The sequence below is a fragment of the Papaver somniferum genome, chromosome 7, assembly GCF_003573695.1.
Source record: "Papaver somniferum cultivar HN1 chromosome 7, ASM357369v1, whole genome shotgun sequence".
Lineage (NCBI taxonomy): Eukaryota > Viridiplantae > Streptophyta > Magnoliopsida > Ranunculales > Papaveraceae > Papaver > Papaver somniferum.
The window spans coordinates 142,744,846-142,762,761 of record NC_039364.1 but is presented as its reverse complement, the minus strand read 5'-3'; the positions used below and the strand labels follow the sequence as shown (position 1 = coordinate 142,762,761).

Sequence of the window (17,916 nt, the reverse complement as noted above, 5' to 3'; positions counted from 1 at the left end):
ACCTTACAGTAATATGAACCCTGAATACTATGCATCAAAATCATTAGAATTCCGTTCAGAGATAATTGCATTTTCTTAAAAATACTATTCAGCTATCCTAGTCAGTTTTTCTTAACTAAAATAAATTCCAATATACTAAATAACCATTTTTAATTCTAATAAAATCTTAAAATTACTAAAAATAAAATCTACATTTAATTAAAAAGAAGTCACAACCAACACCATTGAAGATGAATTATTTTTTCATCCTAAATTGAAGTTAACATTGGGATGAGGATGTTTTGTTTGTGGTTCCACCTAGAGAACACACACAACACCATTGGAGAAGCTCTAAAAAAAAGGGGCTCCATTTCTTCGAATTGTGAATAGATACAAGATTCATATGTTTCTACATTTAGATCTCGATTCTTTATTTCTTTAAGTCTTTAGTTACTAAATAAAGATGATGAGATTTCAATTGATTTATTTATGAGATGAATCATGGATCCTAATTAGATTAGATTATTTGGTAAATTGAGCGTAAAAATAGCACAATTTTCTATAATTGTACCCGATATATGCATATACATCCATTTTTTGTGAATACCAGGAATTTTTTTTGTATTAAATACCTGAAAGAAGAAAAGGAGTTGGGAAGTCTCGGCACGAAAAAAAGACAAAGAAGGAAGAACATCCCGAGGCATGGACTGAATAATAAATACTTCTTATGTTCCACTTTACATGAGGGTCTAGGATTAAATTTTTGCTCCACATTACGTGATAGTTTTCATATTTTTTTCTCTCTCAAAACTACCAACAATACCCTATCATTTTGTCTTGGAACTATAAGTTTATATTTAAATGCACTAATAACAATTAATATTTAAAAACTTTTCTCAAGCACGCAGATGGAAAGTTTTCTTATCTCTTTTCATTTCTTATCTGTCACCTTGTTTGTTTACTCCTGACTCATCTGAGTCGCCTGAATCTGACTGAAATCACCTAACTTGAATCAGATATGACTCAATATGTTTGTTTTGAGTCAGATTCGACTCAACTGACCCAAAAAATATGAGTCAGTGGTTTGATCATATGAGTCAGAGATACTTTATTACCTGACTCAAACGGATCTGAATCAGGGACTAGGTCTGAATCAGGAATCGAGTCAGATCTGATTCAAAATTGAAAATAAACGGTCTGACAGCTGACTCGCGACGAGTCGGCATTGACCCAGATTCAGATCACAAGTCAGATGCAAACAAACATAGTGTATAAAAACTCCCAGGTCCCAAACCATCATCAAAACTGGAAACAAGGATCTAATTATAATTATTTCGCTACTTTACAGCTGTCATCTAATCTTATTACTCTTAAAACATGGTACGAGAAAATATAGTAGTTGCCTATAGGCAAACTTATAATAGCATTATGAACGGCCGGGCGGGGGAGGCACTGCCCAGTCCAAGATATCAAACCAACATGGCAGGAATACACCACCATATCAAATCACAACAAAGGCTCCTTCCTTGCCGGTTGCCACCTTTGCATTCATTAAAGCGTCACATATTTTAAGTTAAACCAATGAAACGGAATGCGGGGACCACATTCTGTAGCGCAGCGCCAGTTTATCGCATCTCGAGGGAGCTCTCTTTTTCTTCTCGTACTTCTTTAGTTACTTGGCTTCGTCACTCTCCCTCTCTTTCCCACTCACTCTGAAGTCTGATACATGTAACCAAGCTTTACGAAATTTCTTCATCCAGTCAAAGTTATAACCCTAATTACTTTCCCCTCTTCCTATTCGTGCAAGTCTTCTTCAGACATTGCAGAATCTGACTTTCATAATCAATTTCAGCTCCGGTACAAACTTGTGAAGTAGTGGTTGTTATCTGAATTCGAATGATCTCTTAACGATTCAACTAATGTCAAATTAGGTAAATTTTCCTTCTCAAAGTCTACAATACTATTTTACTTTGGTTTGTTCTCCTTCTTCTTGTTTAGCTACATTTTCAGCTTATTCATCTCCTGATCTGAATTTTCTTTTTGAAGTTCTTGATGACTACATTGTTCTTTTTGATCGATTGAACAACGAAAAATGGTTTGTTTTCTTATTTTTTCAACTGAAACCCTTTGCTCGATCCTATTCAATCGAATTTAAGATTCCATTTACCATTATCGTTTTATTACAATTAGAATCATGAAACTATTTTTAGTGGTCTTGTCTGAATAATTGAAACCCTAAGCCCTAAACTTCAGAGAGCCGTTACTAAAGTTTATTCAAAAAAATTATCTTTGTTTTTTTTAATCTGAATTTTCTGTAATTTTGTTGTTTTCTGCCGCGACAGTGTAGAGTGGGTGGTGGTGGGAGACCTCTGCGGATGAAGACTTTCAATTTCCGATATTCTGCAAGGTACAATCATGGTTTTTTTAATCAACTTTCTGATTCTACACGTAGAGTTTTAAACTAAACAATCACTATAGTACCAAAGTTGGTGCCACGTAAGCCTATCTGATCATGATGTGGGTGAACAGCACTTGTGATCGTGCCTCGTGATGCTGAATATCATAAGACCATTGGTTAGTGTAGCGAATGAAATGTCCCTGCAAAAGCAATTTTGGGGTTGTTACACTGGCAGTGGGACTGGTTGGTGAACAAACTCTTTCACACATAGGGATTAGGCTTCCGATGAGTGGAACAGTGGCATTCCTTATTCAAAAGTGATTGATTTGAGAGTTAATCAGAAGTGGTGTTTGTCTACTGCCCAATTATATGCTGAAAAGGATTTTGTACCCGCACAACCCAACCCACTGCCACCACTATATTGAGTGCTGTTTGTATAGAATTTCAACACTTAAATGACTCTGTACTAATGTCAACTGCAAGATGAAACTTAGCTTATATAAAGACAACTCTCTTTATTGATGTTTAGAAAATTTCTCAAAACTAAACACAAGTTATAATCTTGCTCATATGATCAACCACAACTTTGGTGATCATATATATATAGAACTATGAATTCCCTTTCCTAGTCCTATTACCTTATTACATGTCTTTCCTTTTCTTAGAACTACATGACTTCTAATTCCCTTAGGATTACATCAATTTCTTAATCTTGTCCTAACCAGCTTGTTAGTGACTTCTATGTTGAAGTTTAACCAACATTCTCCCCGTTAAGCTTCAACCTTACCCGTGACATATCTTGTACTCCAATCAATTGTCTCATTTCTTCAAACTTGATCCGAGCTAATGCCTTTGTCAATATATCTGCTTTCTGCTCAGTTCCTGGTATGTGTTCAACGTTAATGACCCCCTTCTCGATGCATTCTCGTATGAAATGATACCTTTTGTGAATGTGTTTCGTCTTCCCATGAAACACTAGATTTTTAGTGAGTGCAATTGCAGACTTATTATCAATCTTGATGAGAACTTTTTCAGGTTCTCTTCCTTTGATTTCACCCAACAGTTCTTGAAGCCATATTGATTGTTTAGCTTCTTCTGTTGCAGCCATAAACTCAGCTTCACAGGATGAGAGGGCTACAGTGTCTTGCTTCTGTGAACACCATGTAATAGGTGCTTCTCCTAGATAAAATATATGACCAGTTGTACCTTTTCCATCATCTTGGTCAATATTATGACTGCTGTCACTATACTCAACAATTCCTTTTGATCCTCCTCGACCATACTTCAATCCATAGCTGATTGTTCCTCTTAGATATCTCAATATCTGCTTTATTACATCACCATGAGACTTGCGTGGACTCTGCATATAGCGGCTTGCTACTCCCACAGAGAAAGCCAAGTCTGTTCTTGTGTGTAACAAGTATCTAAGGCATCCAACATTTCTTCTATAACTCGTTGGATCAATCTCAACTTCTTCTTGTGTCTTTGAAACTTTAAGTCCAAACTCCATTGGTATCTTAGTTGGATTACAAGTTTCAAGTCCTGCTTCTTTCAGAATTCTCCTTGCATAAGCTTCTTGTTTAATCTGAATCCCATCTACTCCTTGATGGACTTCTATGCCAAGGTAATAAGTGAGTTTTCCGAGGTCTGACATCTCAAACTTTGATGACATTTCTCTCTTGAACTCATTGATCACCTTAAGGGAGTTGCCAGTCAAAAATAGATCATCTGCATAGACTGCAATCACAAGAAGCGTTCCCTTTTCTTCTCTTCTGTATACTGATGTTTCTTTAGAGCACTTAACAAATCTGATTTCTCTTAAGATTTGATCTAACTTTGTATTCCAGGCTCGAGGAGCTTGTCTTAGACCATATAGAGCTTTTGATAACTTATAAACCTTATGCTCTTGTCCTTTTACTTCAAAACCTTCTGGTTGTTCAACATACACATCTTCTCGCAATTCACCATGTAAGAATGTTGTCTTAACGTCTAAGTGGTGAATTTTCCATGAGTTTGATGCTGCTTCTGCTATTAAGAGACGAATTGTCTCTAGTCTAGCAACTGGTGCGAAAACTTCATCAAAGTCTATGTCTAATTCTTGAACGTAACCCTTAGCTACAAGTCTTGCCTTATATTTGTTAATAGTTCCATCAACATTTCTTTTAACCTTGAAGATCCACTTGAGACCAATCACTTTTACCCCACCTGGCTTATCAACTAGAAACCAAGTCTTGTTTCTGTTGATTGAGATAATTTCTTCTCTACATGCTTGTGTCCATTTAGTCGAGACCTTTGCTTCCTGAAAATTCCTTGGTTCATCATTAACAGAAAGTAGCATTATCTCACATTCTTCTGCAGCTTGAAGAACATAATCCTCCAGATACCGTGGCTTTTGTATCTGTCTTGTTGATTTTCGCAGTGGAATGGGTTGAGTTATTTCATCGATCTCTTCTTCATCTTCTTCTACTTCTTCGTTATTCTCAGTGTTTTCATTATTCTCTTCTTCTTCTTGATTAACATCATTGTTTCCATTGGTATTGATGATTATGGGTCCTTCGCCTTCATCAATTACTTGACCCCATCTCATGTGAAACATTCCTGGATCCCTACTTGGTCCATCATTAGTTTCTTTCCAGTTCCAGTTTGCTTTTTCATCGAATACCACATATCGACTCACTATCACTCTTTTCATTGTTGGATTGAATAATCTGTAAGCTTTGGATCCAGGCTCAATTCCTAGATTCACAAGAGTCTGAGATCGATCATCCAGTTTCTTAAGATTTGCAGAATCAACTTTTGCGTATGCTTTGCAACCAAACACTCTTAAATGATCTATGTTTGGTTTTCTCTTTCGCAAGCTTTCATATGGAGTCATGTCTTTCAGAGCTTTCGTAGGTGTCCTGTTTATTAGGTATGTGGAGTGTCGTACAACTTCTCCCCATAGATAATTAGGTACCTGCATAGCCTTTAAAGAACTTCTTGTCATCTCCATTAGAGTCTTGTTTCTCCTCTCCACCACTCCATTTTGTTGTGGTGTAATAGGACCACATAAATCAGCATGAAGAAGCTCTAATGGCTTTGAGGCTCTGAATGTTGTTGCTTTTGGGAAACCTTGACGAGTTTGTTTCCCAACTAAACATGATTCACAAATTTTTGCTTCATCATTTATCTGTGGTAGTCCTCGAACCATCTTGTTCTGAGACATTGCCTTTAAGGTTCTAAAGCTTATGTGTCCTAACCTTGCGTGCCACTTCCATGTCTGATCTTCTAGTCTCATATTCAGACACAATGACCTTCCAGTCATGAGACTTATCTTGTAGAGTCTATTCTGTGAGCGTGAGACTCTAACTAAAAGTCTTCTACTTGGGTCATGAACTGTTAGATAATCTTGTCGCATTCTAACATCACATCCAACTTCTGTAGCTTGTCCTAAACTTAGAATGTTGCTTTGTAAGTTTGGGATGAAATAGATGTTTGTGACAAGCTTCTGTTCTCCGGTCTTGCTCTGAAATAGAATTGATCCTTTCCCTTCAATTTTTACAGAAGATCCATCCCCAAACTTCACTTGTCCTTTGATTTTCTCATTGAGTTCAGAAAAGTAGTGTCTCTTACCAGTCATGTGATTGCTGGCTCCATTATCTAAATACCAGATTCCTTCTTCTCCATCCTTTGATTCGTAGTTCTTTGGTATTAGGTTCCCTTCGTTTAAGAATACAACTTTGTGCATGAAAAGAGCTGTATCTGCTTCCCTTGTTTCATTCTTGTTTGCTTCTTCCATCTTTTGTATTCTTTCAGGGCATACAGAGAAGAAGTGTCCTGGTCTATCACATCTGTAACAAATAATGTTTGATCTATCCTTCTTTTCTTTCCCTTGGTTTTGATCATTCTGACTTGTTGTTCTATCTTGTGAGTTAAACCTTCCTCCCCTTCCTCGGCCTCTGTTTCCTCTACCACCTCTTCCACGACCTCTTCCTCTTGTCGTAGAGTTTGTGTACAAGAGTTTTCCTTGAGTTTCTCCATTGTTTTCTTCATCAAGGATTCTTTCTTCATATGCTTTCAATCTTCCAATTATATCTTCATAGCTAGTCTTCTTTAAATCTAAGACTTGTTCGAGAGAAGCTATGATATGAATATACTTGGATCTTGGTAAACTATTGAGAAACTTCTTTACCAGTTTATCTTCATCAATGGATTGTCCAAGTGACGCAGCTTTTGAGGCTATCTCTGATAGCTTTCCTGCAAAGCTATCAATAGTATCAGTGTCTTTCATCTTCACTCTTTCAAATTCAGACATTAAGGTTTGCAGACGGGCTTCTTTAACTCGATCAGCTCCGAGATTACGTGCCTTTATTGCATCCCAAATTTTCTTTGAAGTTTCCTGTTCACCAACTTGTAGAACAAGACATTTTGGTATTGCTTGAAAGAGTAATCCAATGGCAACATTGTTTTTGTCTGGGTCCAATGTACCAGGATCAATTGTTTCCCAAACTTTGTAAATTTTCATCAGTACCTTCATTCTCATGGCCCATACTGTGTAGTTTGTGGCGTTGAGGATTGTAACTTGTATTGATGGTGGCGTGAACTGTTTTGCACCCACAATGGTGGTTTCGTTTTCCATGGCTCAGAAACAAGCTCTGATACCAATTAATGGCAACTGCAAGATGAAACTTAGCTTATATAAAGACAACTCTCTTTATTGATGTTTAGAAAATCTCTCAAAACTAAACACAAACTCTAATCTTGCTCATATGATCAACCACAACTTTGGTGATCATATATATATAGAACTATGAATTCCTTTTCCTAGTCCTATTACCTTATTACATGTCTTTCCTTTTCTTAGAACTAGATGACTTCTAATTCCCTTAGGATTACATCAATTTCCTAATCTTGTCCTAACCAGCTTGTTAGTGACTTCTATGTTGAAGTTTAACCAACATGTACACCTCTTTAATCCGAGTGTAGATGGGTTAGGTTGGATTTACTACTATAGGGTGTTTAGAATTCCTTTAAGCTGTGTGCCTTCCCATAGCCGGTGAATGGTTTATGCGGCTTGCTGCAGGGATGCGCAAGAAAACTGGGATCCACCACTCATTTTCGCATTTTGGAAAGGTCCAAAGAGTCTTTCTCGATCAATAAAAAAACCGTTATATGTGGGACCCACTCAAATGGCATGGCTGCCATATCACAAGGGTGCCCCTGAGAAAGCGTTGCTTCCCATTTACTGTTCTTGTCTTGAAGTTTTTGTCTTGGTCTCAAATATCAATAACCAGTAATAGTTTGTTGAATCTGCTGAAAAATACGTTAAGATTCCTTTTCTTTGCTGCAAAAAAAGTAAGCAAAATCCTTAAAAATGTCTTTGAAGCCAAGTTTTTTCAACTGTCGGCATACACTAGCTAGTTTTGAATACTACTCATATGTTTAGTGATTATAGATTTCTTTCTAAAAAAGTAGAATTAAACTACTTAATAAAAGGGCCAGATTCAATAAAGGAAATAGTGTTGTGGGTTCTAAAGTTTATTGTGTAATTATCAACCGACTATATTTTGATGATGGTTGGTGTGTCCCTATCCTGATTGAAAATGGTAGTCGCTTCCAAAGAAGATAGAGATGGGTTGGGTATCTTCAGGGAGGTACTTAGAGTTCATATTTATTTTTGACATCTTTCCAAAACATATTGTCTTATTTGCTATTAATGGGTTTGTTTGCATCATCTAGTGCATGGTGATTGATTTGATCTTCTTTGATAAATATAACCTGGGGTGGTCTCCAGTTTCGCTTTGAGGTTACTAATAAAAATGCAGGTAACTTTCATTATTATGATCACCACAATATAGAAACCAAACATCTATAACTGAACCATGTATATCTATCTATCTATCTATCTATCAATTCTGCTTTGAAGTTCATTTCCTTACTGTGATCACCACAAAAATATAAACCAAACAGCTTAATACTAGTTTATTATTATCTATACTAGTTTTGTTTCTTTATTTGATGGGTTTCCTTTCTTCACTTGTTTCAGGTAGAGCTTATGATCATAAACATTAGAATTGGAGGTCCCTAATAAGCTGTAAGTCATGTTATTTTTAAATGTGTCACAAATCTCAACTTTTGACTTTTGAAAATGGAGACTCAGAACAGAAGTGTAATAACCAAATGACGTTTTTCTCTCTGAAAGACAGAACTCAACAACCGCCTTTCTTCGAAATGTATACTAGATGCACTCACCAGTCCAAAAATGTCATTAAATTTGCAACTCCATTTATAAACAATTGGAATGGACTTGGTCTAAAGATCCAATATGGAACTGATTGCAGAACTTTCCCTTGACAGGATTTTATTGTTTTTGCTTCAGGGCCAAAAAGATGAAGATGAGATTTAGACTCACCATTGCTTGTATTGGTATCCTTGTTTCACTTCAGTGCATTTCTTGCGGTAAGTATATTTGTGGTTTTACCTCAAATAGTTGTTCTTTACCGTTAGAGAACTACACGTCATTCTAAATAGATAGCATATATTCTATTATAATCTCGCAAGATACAATCTGTAATGATTCACGTATCATTCTTGTGGGTCATAACAAGTAATGCAAATTTGATTGCTTGACCGAGTTGCCCTGAAGTTGTCACGTCTTTTAATTAGATTCAAGCTAGGTCTTCTAATTGCGTATAACTTATTGTTAACAGATGAGCAACCTCAAGGGCCTGGTCTAAACAAATGGATATGCTCATGTGCCTCCACTAATCGAGGGAATGCCACCTACTCAATTGCTGCAAACTGTTCCACGCTTTGTGATTGTAATCCTGGTAACTTCCATGTCTATGATGTTAGCATTTTCATGACTAAGATTATTTGGATTGAGGTTTGCTAGTGAACGATAAGTTGCAACAGTCTTTATAAGATTAGAAGGGTTAAATCTGCCTAGTTTTACGCAAATCATCCTTGCTATGGCATACATGACACTGAGATTCTTGTACATCTTGGTGTGGAGAAATATTCTGTATCCGGCTGCAATTTTTTCATGTTGAATGTGTTTCCTACAAATGGCAGAAGAACCTGTAGGGGGTTCAAGTAGAGAAACATGGACATGTCTTTGTTCTGCTGAAGGATTACCTAAAGTGCCTGACAACTTCCATGATTCCAGTTGTTTTACAGGCTGCAACTGCACATTAGGTATAACTTTTTAACCAGTTGACATCAGTAGTTGCATCTGAACAATGAAAACTTACCCAACAGTCATTCCTCACTGTTTAGTTAACACTCCCAGAACTTCGTTCTATGACATTTTTTTTTTATTTCATCACGTGCAGGTTCTGCTGGTGAGCCTAAAGTAGCGAGCAAGCGCATTACAAATAAGGTTGTTGTCTATGTTCTCTTACTGAGTGTTGGGCTCACAACTCTTGCCTTTCTTGCTTCTCTGGGATGCTATGTTTATCGAAGGGATAAATATCCGATGCAACCACCGATATTCTCATCAGACAAGGACACAAGCTGCAATAGTGCAACCAACCTCATAAGTCATGCGTCAACATCAACATCATCTGTATCAACGTTCAAACTCAATACAAGTTCCTCAGTCAACCCTCTGTCAGGTAACTGATTGGTGTCTTCTTCTGCAAAAGGTCAATCCTATTTTAGAAGCTGAAAAGGCTTAATAAAAATTTCATTGAAACCATAAGACGGGTCATTTTAAATTCTGAATGTTTCATAAGTAGTCAAATCACCAGTACTCTTTAATTATCCTGCAGGATGCATTAGAAAGGTATCTTTCATGTTTAGGACCAAAAGTGGAACTTTACCTGGAACCATTTACCAATTTTCGTACACTGAGTTGGAGCTTGCAACACACAAGTTTGACAAGTCTAATCTCATTGGGCTCGGAGGTAGTAGCCATGTTTACCGTGGTCAGCTTAAAGATGGTAGAACTGTAGCTATAAAGCGACTAAAAACTCAAGGAGGGCCCGATGCGGATAATGTTTTTCTAACTGAGGTGCTCCTCATTTTCTCTAATAGTCATCTTGATCTATTTAATTAGCTGTTCCTTTGAGGTTCATTTCGACTAGTCTATAACCTGTAAGGAAACGCAACTTAGTTTACCCCGCTGCGTTGGAAACTTAGTTTTCTTTGTTTTTACAGATTGAACTGATATCCAGACTCCACCACTGTCATATAATTCCTTTACTTGGCTACTGCTCAGAATCCCAAGGAAAACAAGCTGAAAGGCTAATAGTGTTTGAATACATGCCTAATGGTAATCTTAGAGATTGTTTGGATGAGGTTCAAGGGAAAGAACCAATGGATTGGGTGACGCGAATTAGGATTGCACTTGGAGCTGCAAGAGGTCTGGAATACCTCCATGAAGCTGCTGCTCCCAGGATTCTTCACAGAGATGTCAAGTCAACCAATATTCTTCTAGATGATAAGTGGAGAGCCAAGGCAAGTAACTTTAACTTACAAAATTTAGATTATAACTTGATAGTTTTATGTGTGTCTTATTTATTCATTGCATGTGCAGATAACGGATCTTGGTATGGCTAAACGGTTAAAGACAGATGACCTTCAAAGTGCTCCAACTTCTCCTGCAAGAATGCAAGGCACTTTTGGATATTTTGCCCCAGAGTATGCAATTATTGGAAGGGCCTCCCTTAAATCAGATGTTTTCAGTTTTGGAGTGGTGCTTCTTGAGTTGATCAGTGGTCGTCACCCTATTCACAAATCACCTGATAAAGGAGATCAAAGTCTTGTAATATGGGTAATGCGAACTTAAAGTTTTCTGTTGGAAAAGCAAACTCTGATTCAAATAAGCATTACGTAAATAAGAAAAACTGTTGGTTAACTAGTTGAGTTAATTATTGCTGTCGCAGGCTGCCCCTCGTTTGAAGGATAGTAAGCGGGTAATATCAGAACTTGCTGACCCACTTCTGAAAGGTAACTATCCAGAAGAAGAAATGCAGGTGATGGCATATTTAGCAAAGGAGTGCCTTTTGTTGGATCCTGATTTTCGACCATCCATGAGTGAGGTTGTTCAAATCCTTTCTACCATTTCTCCGGATAAATCAAGGAGACGAAGTTTTCCTGTAAATCTTTTTCAGGTAATACGTCTATGTCCTTACGGAGATGGGCTTCATGTTCCAAGTTTCACTTAATATTACCATCAACTCTCCATTCCAACTAATGCATTTTCTTAAATCCTTCTCTATTACCATGCAGAACTCTTTAAACAGGAGTATGAGAAGTTTAGTGGAGATTGAGAAGACTGATGAGCACACTGAAAATTCAACTGGTAGTAGCATGAGAGCTACAGTCGAAATTGAGAAAAACGACGAGCTGACTGAAAAATCAACAGTTGCGGAGGAGTTGAAACGAACTACATCTGAGAGATGGTCTCCTAGGTGTTCTTTGCCATTAAGCTTGGACCGTACCCTATGTATAAGTGACAACAGTAAAGATGGGGAAGTAGCTCTCTCAGCCGATTATATGGAAAGATTGGTTCTATTAACTTCTAAAGGAAGAAGTTGGCGTGCTCACCCAGACGACGAGACAGTAGACCTGACAGAACCACGGTTTGAGTCATTCTTGCAAGCAAACGTGCTTTCTGTATAAATAAAAGAGAAGTTACAAGTACTAGGAGTCTGGTACAATCAGAAGCCAGGTTTTGGAAAGAAATTTGTGAAAGCAATTTCCCTTTTCGGCTATGTTTCTGTTACTGTTGTGCTCAGTTGATTAATCCAAAATTTGTATAACTATTTTTTCTAGTGGTTTTTACCTGCGTTTACTTAATGTACAGTAAATACTATAAAACAAGGAGAATCATAATCTAGAACAATCACTCTTCTATGTGATTCATAGTATTTTGGATATCAAAATGTCTGACACCGGCACTCTAGTAGGATTAGAGATACTACCATCTCATCATGTAAATGTAACCATAAGAGAAATCAGATGAGACCCACCACTCCTGCCTCAAGGGATTGATACAGTGACAGTTCTTACCCGATCTTTGAATACCTACGGCCTTTAAGCCAAGCCATGTTTGACTGATGATGCATATTTTTTTTTTCCTTGGAACAAACTATATTAGGAAAAACTAGCCATTCAGGGGGTTTAGCCTGATTGGCTTTGTACCTTTGGAAGGTACTACAATCCGGAAACAAAGAGCCGCTATCTGATAAGACCACGTTTTATGGAACATGTCAAGGGTGTTGATCCGATGCTTCACTCAAGCATATTTGGCATATACGATCCTTTATACGGGTCAAGTGGAAGCCACCTTGGCTAGCAAGTGAAGGGCGCAACGAGCACACAAGTCCAATGGAGGCACAAGGCATTGGATAAACATAGATAATTTATTATTAGAGATAATATATTTATTTGGGTATTTTATTAGTATATTTTAAGTATTTAATTATTTTATTTAGAGTTTATATTTGTTTGTAATAGTAGTTTAGGAGTAGTATTGTTTTCTTATTTTCCAAGTAATGTAGCCTATTTACAGGCCTTATCAGTTGATTAATCATAACAAGAAAATTATTAAGCAAATTGTTACCCTTTGATTAAGGGTGCACACGGTACTGTTCGGCTCGGTTCTCGTCGAGGCCGAGTACCTGTACCTCCCAGAGATCGGTTCCCAGATTTTGGACCGGTACCGTGTACCTCGGTTCCGGTACCATTCGGTACATGTACGATTTCGGTACGGGACCGGTACCGGTCGGTACTTTTCCAGCAGCAACATCATTGTCATTAAAACTCTGGATTTAATCAAACCTGCACCACCTAAAACTCCATTACTCAAACATGTAACACTTCATCAGTTCATCACCATTTCACTCCAAAGATACCCAAGCCATCACCTTCATCAACTTACAACTCCACCTGTAGCTTCAGCGTAACTATTTTATCCCACTATCTCCATTTCTGCATCACTAACAACATCATCCCAACACTAGTTTATTCCATTAATCTAAACCTCACTGCAACTCTAAGAAATTACAGCTCCATTCACATAATCTGCACCACCATCCCTGGAACTAAAGTTCAGCTGCATACTCAACTGAACTCCTCTTCTTCCCGAACTACAACTCAGCTCAACAATTTCATTACCTCCAGCAATCCAATAAATCACTAAACCTAATACAATTCAACTTCTCAAACACTTAACCAATTCAATCATCTCCAAATCTGACAACTAGAGCCAGTTATACCAAACAACTATCTTAACTATAACTCACAGATTCACATACATTCATATACACTCAAGATAATCAATAATCTACCAATTGAAACGAAAATACTAAACTTAATCGAAAAAGGAATCTTACCCAACCGTTAGAATCCTCTGAAAAGCTGAATTTCCAATTCAAGTTTATAACATGCATTCAAACTCTTCAATTCGACCAAACCCAGTCTCTAATAATCCATGTAGAACCTTAAATTCAACTTCTAAATCTCATTTGAGTTCCTCTTGTGAAACCCTAACTCTTCAACCTAACATCAACAGCTTCTGAACATCAATTTAAACAACAACCCATTGATTCTGCGTGCAACAGATACTCGATATCGTTAACAATTCTTCTCAAACCCTTATCTCAAGTTGGGGAAGAACACATGAACCCTAACCCTTCAATTTCTCAAATCAAACTCCCGAATCAGAAACCCTAATCTTCATCCTCAAATATGCCTTGATCTCTGCTCAACCCTCACGATCTCATAATTTAATTTCATCTGTCAAAACTTTCAGAATCGCCAGAGGCGAAGAACAGAAGAAGAAAGAAAGGGAAGTAGGAAACTGAAACCCTAACCGGCTAACCCTTAGTTTATATATCCCCTTTAATCTAACGGCTAATACTGATCCTTATCCCCCAAATCTAACGGTTTATATAATTCGGGATTTTCGGTCCGGTACGGCACGGTACTTGTATTGGACCGTGTACCTGTACCTCCCAGACCTCGGTTCCTATTTTTGGGACCGGTACCTGTACCTTGTACCTCGGTTCGGTCCAAAACCAGGTACGGTTCCACCGGTTCCGGTTCGGTCTGACTCGGTCCGACTCGGTTCCTGTGCACCCTTACCTTTGATTATTGGTTCTTTAAATCATGAACTTTTGAGCTTGAGCTGATGGCCGTTAAATAAGAAACAAATCTTTCCTATCCTAACTTCGGCTACCAAATCACCATCAACCACCAAAATCATCCATCACCCATCTTCACCGTATTCATTGAAAAGAAAAAAAATACGTGGAAAACAGGTATTGATATCTAGCGTCATCAAGATCTTTATCTGTATAAGTTGCTGCGTGGATCCGAAGATTCATTACGTTCCAGATTTGACAAGTTATTGTTGGGTGAGTTTTTTTATTAAGGTTTACTTCAGGGTTCAACAGTCAAGCATCATCATATAAATATCACTCCACCCATTAGTTCTCTTATTGTATCACCGAAGCTCTTTAGTTTTATATCACCCCATATCATCACCATCACTGAGTAAACCCTTGGTTTATAACTCATCATCACAGCCGTCTATATTAATTTCCAAAAGTCAACCATAACGAGTCCCTGTAATTTATATCTGTCTATCCATCTTTAGTACCCATTAATCCACCACAGCTAAATAATTTGCATACATACCAACCAGTACGCACTTCATCTTCATTCATCCATTCATCCATTCATCCTAGGCACGTCATCATCTTTAGTTATTAGGCGAGCATACACATATCAAAATTTAATTAAAGCCCAACCGTTTCCGGTTAATCCAATATGTAAACGGTGCAACAACACAAAAAGGTTGTTACGCCAACAATTCGATGGCAGAGATCGTGAAGGTTGGTTATTCCAAGTACAACTAATTTTTGAGTTTCGGAAGATTCCGCCAAAAGATTTTATAAAGGTAGCGAGTGATCACCTTATCGGTAATCCGTTAAAATGGTACAAGTGGATGCAAGATTATATTTCAGGGTCTTGGAAGAATTTTTTTGTTTTGCTTTATTAAAACGCTTTGGAAGTGATGATCCGAAACTTGCCTTGGCCAATTTGTAACAAGATCTGAACGAGAGTCTTGCTTATTGGTAATCTGCATTCCAAGAGTTCGAGGAACATCAAAGAGCTAAAGTATTGAAGCCGCAACCTGTTGCAACTACATCCGATTATTTCACTATTGAGATTCCAAAACCCAGTGAGATTAATTTTTATGATACTGTTAATGTTCCTTCGATAGTTGTCGACGAAGAAAACCAAATCGGAAGTGTCTCAAAATCGGACCTTGAGGACAAGGTCCTATTTAAGGAGGGTGGAATGATAAGATCATATGTGGAGCCAGTATCAATATATATAATGGACTTTGAGGGCAAAGTCTCATTTAAGGAGGGTGAAATGATACGACCACGTTTTATGGAACATGTCAACGGTGTTGACCCGATGCTTCACTCAAGCATATTTGGCATATATGATCCTTTATACAGGTCAAGTCTTTCAAGATTGTGGAAGTCACCCTGGCTAGCAAGTGAAGGGCGCAACGAGCACACAAGTCCAATTGAGGCACAAGGCATTGGATAAGCAAAAATAATTTATTATTAGAGATAATATATTTATTTAGGCATTTTATTATATTTTAAGTGTTTAATTATTTTATTTAGAGTTTATATTTGTTTGGAATAGTAATTTAGGAATAGTATTGTTTTCTTATTTTCCAGGTAATGTAACCTATTTATAGGCCTTATCAGTTGATTAATCATAACAAGAAAATTATTAAGCAAATTGCTACCCTTTGATTTATTGGTTCTTTGAATCATGATCTTTTGAGCTTGAGATGCTAGCCGTTGAATAAGAAACAAATCGTTTCTTTATCACTATCATCTATGGAGGATGTAGCATATAAGTACAAGCAATCGCTTTCAGTTTTGGCTGCCAATCTTGCCTTAGGAAATTACAATTAAAAAGTCTAAAATGACAAAATAAGTCTACATTGTCATCAAGCATAGTTATATTTGATGGTTACGTTGGGTGCTTCCACCTTGACCTCAGTTTCTTCACTATCTTCTTGTTTTCCATCTCAATGTTGCAAATTTTGTTCCTGAGTTGGTGATGCCACTGTTAAGAATATTGTGTCGACATAAACAATTGTCAAGGATATTGTGTCAACATCATGTACAACTGTAAGTATCCAACCACATAAGGAAACATACTTCAGGATAGGAAACAATATTACATGATCATTATGGAAGATTTTCATGTTTCCCATTTTATGTATATTATGTATTTATGTGATTATGTATTCATTCAATTCCTGTAACCTGTGTAATATAAATAGAGAAGTTGTTTTCTCTCCCAAGTATCCAAGGGAAATCATCTTGGGAAAATAAGGTTTTATGTAATAAAAATTTATAATAAAATAGTTTTTCAAAATAATATAAAGGTGGGTTTGGTTGCAAAATTCACCGTTTCCAGGGATTTATAATCCCATGGGATTACAGATTCTGGGATTCATGTAAATTCTTTGTGTGTTTGGTAACTCAATCAAAATTCCTAGGATTTATAGAGTTTTCTTGTATTAAAGTCTTTGCACTGTTTGGCATTATCCTCAAATCTTAAAATTGCATATATATGGGATTTAGAGTTAAAAAAAAGTGGGTCCATAAATCCCTTGATAAGTTTCCCAGCAAATCTTTTGAGGGAGGGGTCGGACTCCATATGGAGGATTTGCTGGAAAACTGAATCCCTTAGGAAATGTGATTCCAAGGATTCGGATAACCAAATATACAAAAGGAAACTTAATTCTACCAAATTCCATGGACCCATAAATTCCACCTTTAAAATTCTACATCCAAACCCACCATAAAAACCTTCCAAATTTATCTATTAGCTTTTTAGAGGATAAGTTTACCTTATATATTTTGGATTTGCGCTAGGGTTTTATATACAGATGAACCTCTCTTGAGTACTTCTTTGTTCGTTATCTATGTTTGATACGAGAGTTTAAGTGCTAACGTTTCGTGAGTTTTCCGCTGCAATTTTCATTGTTGGAAAATAACAATTTTTAATGTTAAAATAACAATTAAAATTGAATGTATCGAACAACTAATTAATATTAGAGGCACTTCTCTGATTATTGTTTCGTCTCCGGTTCAATTGTTGATGTCTTGAACATCCCTGTTAAACACCATGGAAAGAAGAAACTGATAATGGTATATTGAGGCACATGTTCAACATGTTGTCCTTAAGACAAGAATGCCCGGATACACTCTAAAACATGTTATCCTTAAGTTTGCTAGAAATGAAAACTTAGGTATTTATAGACCAAGGATGTTTGGGCACCAAGGAATTTCCAAAACCGAAAGTATTCTCAAGATATGCAATAAATTCCCATTTGGTTTCCATAATCCCAGTAAATGCTTTGTCCAACATTTCCCGAAATTTCTCAATTAGAAAATCTTCAAATAATAAATGCACATTACTAATTTTTATTCTCTAAGATATGTATTTAATTGCTGGTAATTAAAGCATATAAAATTAATAACCTTTATTAAAAGATTCTTAATTTA

General features: G+C 36.9%; 1 protein-coding gene across 7 annotated transcripts; it reads left to right on the top strand.

The window, feature by feature from the left end:
• The first annotated feature begins 1,688 nt into the window (after positions 1-1,688).
• Positions 1,689-12,213, top strand: LOC113298626 (receptor-like serine/threonine-protein kinase NCRK). Of its 7 annotated transcripts, XM_026547412.1 has the most exons (13): positions 1,689-1,910; positions 2,322-2,386; positions 8,096-8,181; positions 8,403-8,450; positions 8,736-8,815; positions 9,067-9,186; positions 9,431-9,553; positions 9,691-9,972; positions 10,129-10,370; positions 10,517-10,816; positions 10,896-11,132; positions 11,245-11,472; positions 11,591-12,213. In XM_026547412.1, the coding sequence occupies exons 5-13, from the start codon at positions 8,746-8,748 to the stop codon at positions 11,981-11,983; spliced, it is 1,995 nt and encodes a 664-aa protein (XP_026403197.1). In that variant the 5' UTR covers positions 1,689-1,910; positions 2,322-2,386; positions 8,096-8,181; positions 8,403-8,450; positions 8,736-8,745; the 3' UTR covers positions 11,984-12,213. The 7 variants fall into 7 exon arrangements, with proteins under 7 accessions (XP_026403197.1, XP_026403198.1, XP_026403196.1 ...); XM_026547413.1 differs by lacking the exon at positions 8,096-8,181; XM_026547411.1 differs by lacking the exons at positions 1,689-1,910; positions 2,322-2,386 and adding an exon at positions 7,911-8,010.
• The last annotated feature ends 5,703 nt before the right edge of the window (positions 12,214-17,916 follow it).